This window comes from Puntigrus tetrazona, unplaced genomic scaffold (genome assembly GCF_018831695.1).
Source record: "Puntigrus tetrazona isolate hp1 unplaced genomic scaffold, ASM1883169v1 S000000283, whole genome shotgun sequence".
NCBI classification, from domain to species: domain Eukaryota; kingdom Metazoa; phylum Chordata; class Actinopteri; order Cypriniformes; family Cyprinidae; genus Puntigrus; species Puntigrus tetrazona.
Genome location: NW_025047944.1, coordinates 562501 through 575000, shown reverse-complemented (window position 1 = coordinate 575000; position 12500 = coordinate 562501). Strand labels below are relative to the sequence as shown.

Below are 12500 nucleotides of genomic sequence, written 5' to 3'. Positions count from 1 at the left end.
TGGACAAAAACGACAAGACTCGTCTCTTGTCTACCCGATTGTCTCATGTTGGCCATTTTTGTTGAAAAATGCTATATTTTACGAGTCACGTCAATTTTGAATGCGTCATCGACGCCATGCCCTGAAGGCGCTCAAAAAGTCTTCATCTACTTAATAATACACATAAATACTGCATATATTTACATGCACTGAAGTAAAAATGTGGTTTAGGATTTACTGTATAACTGTAATAAATAATTGCACAAAAATGTAACGCACTGAACGAAACATGAGAATTATTAGTAGAAAGACTAACTAATTAATTTACATTAACACGCAGTTGTACAAATAACTCAAAATTGACTAAAATGATTGACCGATCATGTACCTCCCACAAAAGCGTCACCGGCACCATTAGTGTCGACTATGTCATTCTGGTCGATGTCTAGAACAGGAAACATTTTCACTTTATCACCTGAAAGAAGAGGAAACAAAAAGGATTAATGAAATGACTTCGAGACAACTCGGATCATCTGAGCCCTTCCAGATGTTGTTGCTGGACGTACCCACAGTGGCCACAGTGTCTTCTCTGCCCTGAGTGAAGACCACAATCCTCTGCCGGTTCTTATTGACTTTGGGCAGAGCCTGAACCCTCCTCGCGATCTCAGCGATGTCTTCCGTCTGCAGGAGCATGAAGGCGATTATACCGTTTTAGAGCGTATCGCAGCAGCAGTTCATCCAATTTATTGACAATAAAAAAAAAAAATTAATTTGCAATTGCAGTATTTTTCACTCACCTCAAAGCCTTGCTCTTTTGCAAAAGTGGCAGCTTCCTGTAAAACAAACATCGAGCGATCATCACTAAAGATGAGGCAAAGCAAACTCTTCTCTGATTGGCTGCTTCATCTTAAACCTATAAAGTCTACCGTATCATATTTTAAGCAAAACAGGCCACTAAATGATCAACATGATTTCTGAAAATCTAATTGCACACAATATACTACATGTCTTCTGTTTTTAAAAGTTAAAGGTCTTCTAGTGTAATCGTTTTCCTGTATCTGTAACCGTGGTAATATTTTCTAAACTGAAGCAGCTTGGCTCTCCATCAAAAGTTTTTTAGGAAATCTGAAATCTGATCATCAGGATCTTCTGAGGAGCTTTACTTTCACTGTTCCTCAGCGGAGCGGTGATCTTCACAAGCCTCCAAAACACCTCATATCTTCTGAGGAGGCTCTCTCAATGAGCATTGGACTGCATTACATTACATGTTTGTATCATTTCAATATCATCTTCCTAAGACCTATTATTGGAGATACAGGGTGACTGTTGATGTTTACATCATTTTATGTCAGTATCTGCTGCACTATAAAGATCTCATTGATTTACATCACAAGCATCAGAGTTTCACCATAATATCAACATATGCACCAAATTGTGCATTTTTGTTGCTTAGTTTGAGGCAGTTTTTTCCTCCGTATCCTCTCTATATTAGATTATAGCAGCTTGATGGTATCATTTCATAGGCCGGTCATCATCGACTTGCTCTACAGAGATGCACAAAAACTGACACTGCGCTTAAAAACCATTGAGAACCACCGATCAGAAACTCACCGTCTCGTTTCCGAAGACGATGTCCACGTACGGCATGACCTTCATCAGCGGCTCTTTGAAGAACTGGCTGATGAAGGGAGCCGAGAGGTTCAGACCGAAGACCTTGTTGTTGTCAGACACGTGTTTGGCCACTTTGAGGATGGAGTCCGGCGACACGGTCAGGAAAAAACCCTGCAGGACGGACGTTAATGCTTACTAATCGGTCCTTTTAGCATCACTAGGTTCTTGCTTAAGGTAAAGCTGTTGCCAAGCACTTACTGCGATGTAGTAAACTCTTGCTTTCTCCACCAGGCTCCAGTTGCTATCGACATCCAGATGTTTCTCTTTATTATAGCAGTTCGCTGCTGCCAGGTTTGCAACCAGAGACCTGCAAACACACAATAACAGTCAAACACTGATCCCGATGAGGGCCTCTAAAATCACAAAGGAACATTTATGTCTTATATGTTAAAACTGCACTACTGCGTTTCAGTAAAGATGAAACTGTATATCGGCAATGTTATTGGTAACGGCCATCCAGCTTAGCTGATAATGAAATATTAAAGGAGTATTAATATTAATCAGTTACCATAGTTACACTGTTGTGACATTTTTAATTTTCTGCTATAAAATGAAACCATTATATTAGTGTTTCTCTGGATAAAACAGTGCATTAATGGTTTTGGTCTTATTTCTTAGTATTAAGGTTTGATTTATGGGCTCCGCCATTTGAGTAAAATTGAATAAGATTTAATTAAGTGTAATTAATTTTATCCTGAAAGGATGCATTAAAATGACATTTATGATGTGACAAAAGATTTCTATTTCCAATAACTGCCGTTTAATTTAACTTTCTGCTCAGTAAGGAACCCTGAAAAATATAAATGTATTTTTTTAATAAATAAACGCAGCCCTGATGAGCAGAAGAGGCCGATTTATTTCTGACCTGTTGTCTCCGGTAATGCAGGCCGCACACGTTCCTGTCGGTTCTCGACTCTGCTCATAATAATGAGCATCAACATGAGCTTCGGCCGCTTTCTGCTTCAGAATCTCGCCGAAGTGATCCGTGCCTATACAGCCGAAGAACGTGGCCACCTTCTGAGGCTCCTGGAGCATCCACTGAGAGACAGAAGATATCCAACACACATTATTATGCTGCTTTAAATTACTGATCGCTGATAGACATCTTAACAGAGTTATAGATGCACCTGAGCGATTTTGACAGAGTTCTGTGTGGATCCTCCAGCATGATACTCCACTTTACTCTTCTTCACAATCTCATCAAACCTTCAGCAAGAAGCAAACACACACAAACAGCAGAGTAGATGAGATCGGTCTGATTCATGCAGTTACTGGAAGTCGCATAAAATGCAATTAACTGAGAGCCGCTTCCAACCTGCAGGCCAGAGCTGCTAAAAACAGTGATATATTTTATGCAGCTATATTTGTGGAATGGTTGATGAACGTAAAAAAAATAATCATAAAATTCAAGAGAAAAAAATAAAATAAAAAATGAATAATAATAATTATTATATATATATATATATATATATATATATATATATATATATATATATATATATATATATATATATATATATATATATATATATATATTTATTTATTTTTTTCTTCTCTTCTAATTATTGTCTAGTTTATTTTCTATTTCATCACTGTTACACCGATTATGTCCTCAATTTATTTTCTTAACATGCTATTAATTATATAAAATATTTATGACACATTACCAAGTTTCATATTAGATTGATTTCTGAATGATGATGCCAAAAATTCAGCTTTGATCACAGAAATAAATTACATTTTTACATATACTCGCATAGAAAATAGTTCTAATAAATTGTAATAATAAATTCAATTGTGTTTATTATTGATTATAGGAATGCGGGCATGGTGATAATTATTATTCTAAACTTAATACTTGTTAACATTTTTGGACTAGTGGTAGTTTTTTTTCAGTGCTGCATGATGACTGCACTCACAGAGCTTTGTGCTTCTCCTCCGCCAGGATCTGATCATTGGGCTTCAAGCCATACCTGTGCACAAATACATCCAATCAGTTAGTTAGCTAACAGAGCTGGAGGATATGAGCTCGTGTGATCGCTCCACTGCATTTACAGGAACACACCACACACACGTGACCTTTAAACACTTTAAACACAGCACTCACTTATCGAGAAAGTCCTTGTCCACCACGGCGGAGATGTCCAGCAGCGGGTTCCCCATCCCGAACAGAGCATTCTGACTGAAAACAAGGACACAGATGCACTCATATTTTAATAACGCTTAGGTAGTGTGGTCAAACAATTAATCAAAATTTTGTTTGCATAATGTAAGCGTGCACTTTATTTATTATGCGTATAGAAATGTACACGCATTCAGTTTTTTTTGGGGATGTAATTAATCATTTAACAGCACTTTAAAGTAAAGCAATGGGAATTAATATTGCATATTAAAAGTGCTATATATAAATAAACATTTAAATTAAAGAAATTACTTCCCTCCTATTCCAAATCTATTTGCATTATTTGATTATTTTTAATTAAACCGCCACGCAACTCATCAGTGCATGCACTTCTTTTTCTAATTTAATACTGCATTTGCCTTTTTTTTTTTGCATTTGACATCTCCGGTCCTCATTTACTTTAATTTTATGCATAAGAACAACACGACCACTCTGTTAATCATCTTATTGTTTCCCGTTAAATTCGGAAAGACGCAAAATACGAGCAGATTCCTGAACGAACTATTCCTTTCATATTCGTTCTATGACAGTAACAGGTGGAGGTCACACGATCGGTTTCCATGACCCTGCCTTTGAGACTTGAAGCCTTGGAATGCGGTGCATTTATTAGCAAAGGAGCCGAATAGACAGGAACTCCTGCTCTTTTCCATACTGTGAAATTGACATTGTAGAAGGTTGTTGGTTCTAAACCCCCTCAGAACCGCTTTCTTGCTCTCCAGCTTGTATTATTTAAATGTACATATTTTCACGCATTTGCCAGATGCATTTTACGAAGCACCTTGTATTGCATCCAAGATATGCATTAAATTAGTAGGGAATCAAACCCTAACAACATGAAGTACTGTTTGAGCTTCAGGAAGGCTTTCTGGTCAACTCGTGTGTCTAATATTAGCCTGACAAATGTCAGTTTTACACCAAACCAGTTGTGTATCGTGTTAATTTCACATCCATCAGAGGTTAAGACCCAAACACAGAGTATGCAATTCTGAATTTGAATTAACACTGTGAAAAATGCATGCACCTTGAATGTTTTAGCATAGAAGGTGTGTTTAATGGGTTTAAACGGAATGTGTTTAGAGCAGAGCACATGTTATAATGCTGACTAAACACTTTACACACACACACACACACACACACACACACACACACACACACACATTAAACTATGCGCAGGACAGGAGTAAAAAATGATCTATAACTAAACAAGCTCTCCATTAAAATCACAAGGCTGGGGATACAGCTTGTCATCTCAGTAGTCATCTCATTCTCTACCAAAAGCCTTGTTAATAAATAGTGCACACTTTTTGCTTTCAGATATTACTATTTTTAAATATTGTGTAAAATAAGCATTCATTAAGCCAGGCATGCATGCATGCATATTATATGTATATATATATTATATATATATATATATGCATGCTCTCTCAATTACTGACATGTGTATGTGGCCATTATATTGATTTTGTAGTTTTATTCAGCATTACAGAAATATGACATAATTAACCAACTATAATAGGCCGAATAAGAAAATGACTTGATGAGGAAATAAAGCACATTGCATCATATTCAAACACAAACCCCAACCCGGAAGCAGACAAGCACAGAGACAGAGCCTGGGATAAATGTTGGCAGTGCATCAGTGAAGTCTTACCTGACAGTAGGCATGATCTCTCACACACACACACACTTTGACTGTCCGCAGTAACAGTGTTTCTGCTGCACGCCGCGTTCGAGCGCGTGCGGTCCGTCCTCACGCTCGCGTTCCTGCAACCCGGAAGCCGAAATCCCCTCCAGATGATTGGTCGCGTCACATGCATGGGCGGATGCGCGTCTCCATCGTGCTGGTTGGCCGACAGGCCCGCGTGTGTTTTTATGGTCCGACTATTATAAACGCGCGTCGGCATCTGACACGAAATCCACCAATAACATCCACACACACACACATAAACATCAGGCCACCGAAGACGAGACGCGCGAGCACGAGCGCATCCATCAAAACAGACATGCATTTCAGCCTAACGAGCGCATCGTGCGTGTCATATAAAGCTCTGCGTGTGATGCACGAGCTGTTTTCACGGAGGCGCTCATAGACATCCGCGCGTGTGTGTGTGTGTGTGTGTGTGTGTGTGTGTTCACCTCAGCGTCTTGTTGTTCTGTGCAGCAGCGGAGTCACACACCGACATCTTCCTGTGATCAGCTGATCTCAGATCACTCTCACCCTGCAGTGCCTTCGATAGCATAGAAACCACGGCGAGTGTGATCGTTTCTGTCTGTCATCAATACCTTAATAACGGCGTCCATAGTAATATGCTTTTTAATAATGCATTTAAAAAAAAAAAAATCCAGGTGTGAGGATGCTTTCTATTTTTAGAGGAACACGTTGCAAAATATTTTTGTCTTTTTGGTTTTTTCTAATAAGCATAAATACATTTTGTGTTAGATACATTATACTTAGATTTAATTAATATGCATACTTCATCTTCTTTATTCTATATCCAGCATGTTTAGACAAGATTTAAATGTTCAGAAAAAATAAAAATAAATTTTATATATATATATACACACACACACACTACACTTGAATTACTAATATTACTAATATTTAATAAAAATATTATTTTTAATAAAACATATTTAGATGTAGATGAAAATACAAATTTTCTCCTGATTTCTCCTTAATCATTATTTATTTTCAATCACTTTTTTCTAACTTGAACTGGGGATGTTGCATTTAAAAAAAATACTGAATTTAATCAAAGCCAGTTAATTGGTATAACATTAAAATTATATTAAAAGATATGGAGCAGAAATACAATGAACAACATTAATGTTGAATAAACAGCTCCGTGTTTAAAAAAGGCCAGTCTCAAAACATGTTCATTGACCATTTAAAGAAATGCCAACAAATACAGTCCGACACATCTGATTGGATAATTAGTTCTTTTATTATGACAAGGCACATTAGGTCTTACAGGCTGTCTTTAACGATGAGCACATTATTTACATTACACTGCTGGTCTCCTCAGCGATAGAAAAAGGCAAATAAAGGCAAAGAGCCGATTCTCACTCATTTAAATATATTTGAGTGCTTTTTGTAGTAGTGTAAGGAGCACAGTGATGTCATAGTGGAAATAAGAGGACGGCAGAGTGTGTGTGTGTGTGTGTGTGCGTGCGTGCGTGAGTGAGTGTGTGTGTGTGTGTGTGTGTGAGTGAGTGTGTGTGTGTGTGTGTGTGTGTGTGTGTGTGTGTGTGTGTGTGGTTATATAGTAGTTTGGCAGAGATTACAGAAAGCACCAGGTCGCAGGTTTGATTCCCTTCATTTCAGTACTTTGAGTTTGCAGCGTCGTCCCTGAATGAAAACCTGAACAAATCCACACCGTTTAGAAGCACGATGAACACTTTGCATCAAAAAGCACATCATAAGGATCTTATAATCCAAATTCTGTGCATGCATTTTGTTTGTGAAGATGTGATATAATATAATATAATATATGAAACAGCTTTGGTTTGTGTAAAAATGAAGATATGACCTTTCTGAAATAACAGCACTTTACCTTAAAAATAAAAAAAAAATAATCTGGGACCCATCAAAATGAAATAAATCATTATAAAAGTCATCAAGCAAGTTTACATCTCTTCGAGATTCAAGAACAATGGTTTTGAAGGAATCGTTGAGTCCAGATGTGGACGACATGTCTGAGCTGACATTTAGGACCTGGACTGCGATGCTTCCCCCAGTGCATGCTGGGATATGGCGCCGGCTCCCGCCTCACTGGTACCAGGGCGTCTTGCGGACCCAGCGCAGGGTGAAGCCGGCGTCCGTGCGGATCTTGATGGAGGCGGCCTCGGCCTCTCTCACCGTCTCCTTCACCGACTGCATCAGGTTCTGAGCGTTATGGACCAGCATCTCTGTGGCCTGCGAGAGAACCAGAGCGCATTTAGAGCGGGTTCATCTAAAAACAGGGTTTAGAAGAGAGCGGAGGCGAGATCTGACCTGCTCGGACTCCTCCTCGCTGATGTTGGTGCGGCCCAGCATTGTGGCCTTGACCGTGGAGAGGATCTTCAGCTGGGTGCTGATGGTGGGAATCCTCTCACACACCTGCAGAGAGGCACACGAACACAAGGGGGATGAAATATACCTTTGCATACACTGCACTGGCCCTAGTCCAAAAAAGTGGACCCTTACAGCAGTGATAATTCATTTTCAAGCATGCATCTAATTTCTGCGTTCATTAAAAAGAACAAAATAAACACGAAAACGCAAACACATGCTGCTTCACAGCCCATTGGACACGTCGAGCAATGAATCCTGCTGTACAAGAAGTCCATCAGTTCATTTACACACACCTCGTCTGATTCTGAATGAACTGAATCTTCTTGGGCCACAAAAAGAAACACTAAATGACAGCTGTACTGAATTTGTTCATTTAATCTTATTTTACAGTGAAATATTAAAGTTGTAATATTTGTTATAATTTATTTTTAGTAATAATAATCACAAAAATAAGAATATATATAATTGTAATATTAATTTTAGGTAACATTATGCAGGTTTTATAATATAGTTAATAATATTAATTGTAATATTAATTTTATGTCATCTAAAATGACAGCATTTTATATATATATATATATATATATATATATATATATATATATATATATATATATATATATATATATATATATATACATACACACACACACACATATACACATATATATATATATATATACATATATACACATACATACAAATATACACACACATATATATACACATTTATATATATGTGTATATAAATCAAAGTCATTAAGATGTCTGCATCAAAAGAAATTCACAAAAGTGATGTTGTGTCCAAAGAAAGGACTTTAATTATAAGCAAAGCATCTACTTTTAAGGTTTCAAATACGTTTTTGGAGAATAAAATGTCAAAACTGGGCTGAAATGTTACACTGTCATTCAGCGTTAGCCTTTAAAATGTAAAAAGTCAAACAACATGCTCGTTCTGACTTCCATATCGTACGTATCTGTACATATTAAAATATATAAAATAATATGGAAGTAGATACATTTTATTGTGTTATAAATGGGTAAACAGGTTGAAACCTAGAATTGTAAAATTACAACTGATTGTATTTTTTGGGTGAAAGTAATTAATCTTTTAATGTGTCATGAAGTGATTTTTGTTGTACACATGCCCGGCAGGACGGTTCAGCATAGATTCATCTCCACCCTCTCACCTGCAGTAGGTTGGTCCGTATGCGTTTGTCTGTGCACTGTTTGGCGACCTCTTTGGCGAGGAGCGTCACCTCGTCGGAGGCTTTGGCGATGTCTTTGGCGCACTGGATGAGCGCTCTCTTGTTCCCGCTGCCGCCCCGCACCAGTCGAGACATCTCGGCCATCAGCAGAGCCATGCGCTTGGCGGCGCCGATGATGTCGTTACCCTGCAAGAAACCACGGTTTAGCGCGTCGCCCGTCAGCGCGACCCGGACCGACCCGACCCGGACCCCCAGAAGCGCGCTCACCTTGCTGGACCACTTGCGGGCCTCGTCGTGCAGCTGCCGGGCGGCCACCATCATGGGCTCGCTCACCATCTCCCCGGCCTGCTGCTCCGGGAACTCCTCGTCCTTCTCCTCGGGCGGAGGAGGTCTGGGCGGAGGCACCTCGCCCTCCGGCAGCGGAGGCTTGGGAGGAGCGGCGGCGTCGCTGATCTGAAACACAAGTGTTGAGCGCGTTTCTAAATGTTTCTATAGGTGCTGTTGACATTAAAGGGCCCCTATTATGGGTTTTTGAAAATGATATTTTCATGCATGAATGAAACCACTTTGCTGGATAAGGCTTAATATGCAGGTTTGGAAACGTAACGTAACGTTAGTAAATACACTGATAAAAGTCAGTTTTGTGACGCTAAGAAAACAAAAACAACACGATTTATTCCATTCTTTTCGATAGATACGTCTTCTAGCATTTTAGAGAGTATCAGAATGCTTTTTTTTGACAAGACAGGTAAAAATAAACTCATATTATTAGAAAACTGTTTTTTTTTTTAAATTGCAAGCATGTCAGCCTGTTGATGGGGACTCCTAAAACCAAATACGAACCTTTTGTTACCCATAATAGGGGCACTTTTAATTGTCAGAAGCAGCCCAAGGGATTCATACACACAAAGAAAACGTAGGTTCAAACATGAAGTATTATCAGATCGACTACAGAGAGAGAATTGGAAGATGAAGAAAAAAAAAGCATAAAAAAAGGGTTACGAACAGGAAAGAGGTAAGTTCTATGTAAATACCATACACTTTAAATGTGTGCAAAAAAAAAACCAAGACGATGATACAAATCCATACAGTGCTTTTTTAGACTCCCATAAATAATAAGCTCTTTCTCAGATCAAGCCATTGTCTGATTCACACAGCCCCAGGCCCCTCCCACAATTGTTGATTGACAATGAGAGAGGGGCGGGGTCAGCCAAGGTTATTAGCATTTAAAGGGACATGCCCTGAAACGGCTCGCTGTGAACAGCCTGATAAAATTGAGAAATTTTAACCAAAGCACGTTATAGGCTTTTAATTAAAACCCTACAGAATCAGTGAAAATTAGGCATTCGATGTCCCCATAAAAACCCTGCTGGGGCAATAAAAGCATGCAGCTGGGGTGAATCTGACCTGCAGGCTCTCCAGGTCTGGAGGTGGAGGAGGGAAGTCCGGCTCCTGCGGCTGGAACGCCTCTCGGACTTTAGCCACAGCACCCAGGATCTTATAACCCGAGTCCAGGAAGCCCCTCTGAAGGCCTGTCCAGAAGACAATGGTCATAGACTCAACTAAAGCTGTGACTGAATGAAACGAATATATCTGATGTGTTTCACTATGTTGATTTACACATGAGCTCATGATCTCTCAGTCTGCAGAACATGCTGCTTTCACACGACAAACTTCTTGCCAAACTTGTGGACTTGTTGGTTCAACAATTAAAAAAAATGTCATAAACATTATTTTACAGAGAAAACCAAAAAAAAAAAATATTATTTACGTTTTAATTTATTACGTTCAAATTATAAATATTATAATATTAATTCAAATAATATCAATTATTGTTTATAAACCACATTTTTGCCAAATTGTGATGCTCTACAAACACAGCTGTAAAATATTACAATAGCAATATTTCTTGTTTTGCAAAATATCTGTAATATTAAATAATAATAACAACAAATAATAATTTTATAGTCATTTATATATAAAATCACAAACTTGGTAGTTTTTAATGTATGAATTATAAAACCTTCGCCCAAATAATGAATCTCTGCAATCATGCAATCAAATTTTATTTAGAAATATGAATAGAATATGACTAATAATAATAAAAAGAATAATAACAAAAATAAAATTACATTAATACATGCATTTATGGTTAAATAATATAATATAAACAAATATAGAAACGATATATTACAAAAAATGTTTTAGTAATAATAATAATAATAATAATAATAATAATTATTATTATTATTATTAAAAAATAAAATTATTCAAGTTCTGGTTAAATTGTAAAGCCATATAATTTTTTTTAAATTTGAAAACAATTTTTAATTGAAAAAAAAAAAAATCCCCATAATGTGTGTAGATCTACTTTCAACCAACCACTCTTCACCCACATCTTTAAAATAAAAAAAACAAAGCATGATGCTGGGTACTGTGGACGGTTGCTAGGGTGTTGCTATGCAATCGTGGGGGTTGGGGGTGTCTACTACGTATCAAAAACAGAACTGGGTTGTAAAGTTCTTTGAAGATTTAAAAATACGTGGAAATATTTAAACGGGATGACAGGCATGGTCTCACCTTGGTCCTGTATGTTGGCGGCCACGGCCTTGGCGTCCATGACCATCGGTGAGATGGTTCTGCTGAGTTCGTCAGATGCCGCTTTCACCGTCTCTCTGAACTTGGGATCCTCGGAGTTCTCCACCTCTCGCTTCGCCACCAGCAAGATCCGATTGGCTCGCCGGGCGATGCTGGTTGCCCCGGCGACCAGCATCTGAGGCTGGTGATTGGCCATAGCTACCTGACACTTGTCCAGGTCTTTCTTAATGGCTTCTTCTGACGCATCCAGCAGAGAGCGGGTGTCGATGGCTTCATCCACCAGACCTGAGAGAGAGAGTCAGGATATGTTCATATGATGTTGCTTACAGCTTTTTTCCACACTCTACTTTTCTAATTTGTTTTGATTTTGTCAGATACTTTAACAATTTTTTTTTTTCCCCTGTCGCCGCTCTTGGCTAGTTTTCTGGGGAAAAAAAACTTGTGGATCTGATAATTACTGACAATAAAATCAATTAAATATTAAAAAACAAAATGTAAAGCAAAACAAAACAAAAAAATATACAATATTAAAATTATATACATTAAATACTGTCTGACATAAAAAGATGTTTACTGAAAATAATCACAATTAAATTCAATTTAATCATTTTATTAATTGAAAAATTTAATAAATTTGTAAAATTTCAATAAATCAATGAAACAATAAAATCTAAATTAAATTAAAATAAGTAGAAAATAAAAACAAACACACAGATCAATAGATAGCTTTTTATGTCAGACAGGATGCTATTTACTTAAAATTAAATAAGAATATTAAATAAACTTTAGAAAATATCCAAAATAAATT

At 37.6% G+C, this 12500-nt stretch overlaps 2 protein-coding genes across 2 annotated transcripts in view; both read right to left on the bottom strand.

Moving 5' to 3' along the window:
• The window catches only part of adkb (adenosine kinase b), a 7012-nt gene extending 1143 nt beyond the window's left edge, over nucleotides 1-5869 (bottom strand). The window contains exons 1-10 of the mRNA XM_043231237.1: nucleotides 5484-5869; nucleotides 3758-3832; nucleotides 3570-3623; nucleotides 2778-2856; nucleotides 2516-2688; nucleotides 1849-1957; nucleotides 1591-1761; nucleotides 777-812; nucleotides 546-660; nucleotides 368-454 (exon numbers count right to left, since the gene is read on the bottom strand). Coding sequence (XP_043087172.1) covers nucleotides 368-454; nucleotides 546-660; nucleotides 777-812; nucleotides 1591-1761; nucleotides 1849-1957; nucleotides 2516-2688; nucleotides 2778-2856; nucleotides 3570-3623; nucleotides 3758-3832; nucleotides 5484-5497 — 913 coding nt within the window. The 5' untranslated portion in view covers nucleotides 5498-5869. The remainder of the gene's footprint in view (nucleotides 1-367; nucleotides 455-545; nucleotides 661-776; nucleotides 813-1590; nucleotides 1762-1848; nucleotides 1958-2515; nucleotides 2689-2777; nucleotides 2857-3569; nucleotides 3624-3757; nucleotides 3833-5483) is intronic.
• Nucleotides 5870-6758: 889 nt separating this feature from the next.
• vclb (vinculin b) overlaps nucleotides 6759-12500 on the bottom strand; it is a 33950-nt gene continuing 28208 nt past the window's right edge. The window contains 6 exon segments of the mRNA XM_043231204.1: nucleotides 6759-7748; nucleotides 7827-7931; nucleotides 9077-9280; nucleotides 9362-9547; nucleotides 10502-10626; nucleotides 11675-11977. Of these exon segments, the coding sequence (XP_043087139.1) occupies nucleotides 7602-7748; nucleotides 7827-7931; nucleotides 9077-9280; nucleotides 9362-9547; nucleotides 10502-10626; nucleotides 11675-11977 (1070 nt within the window). The 3' untranslated portion in view covers nucleotides 6759-7601.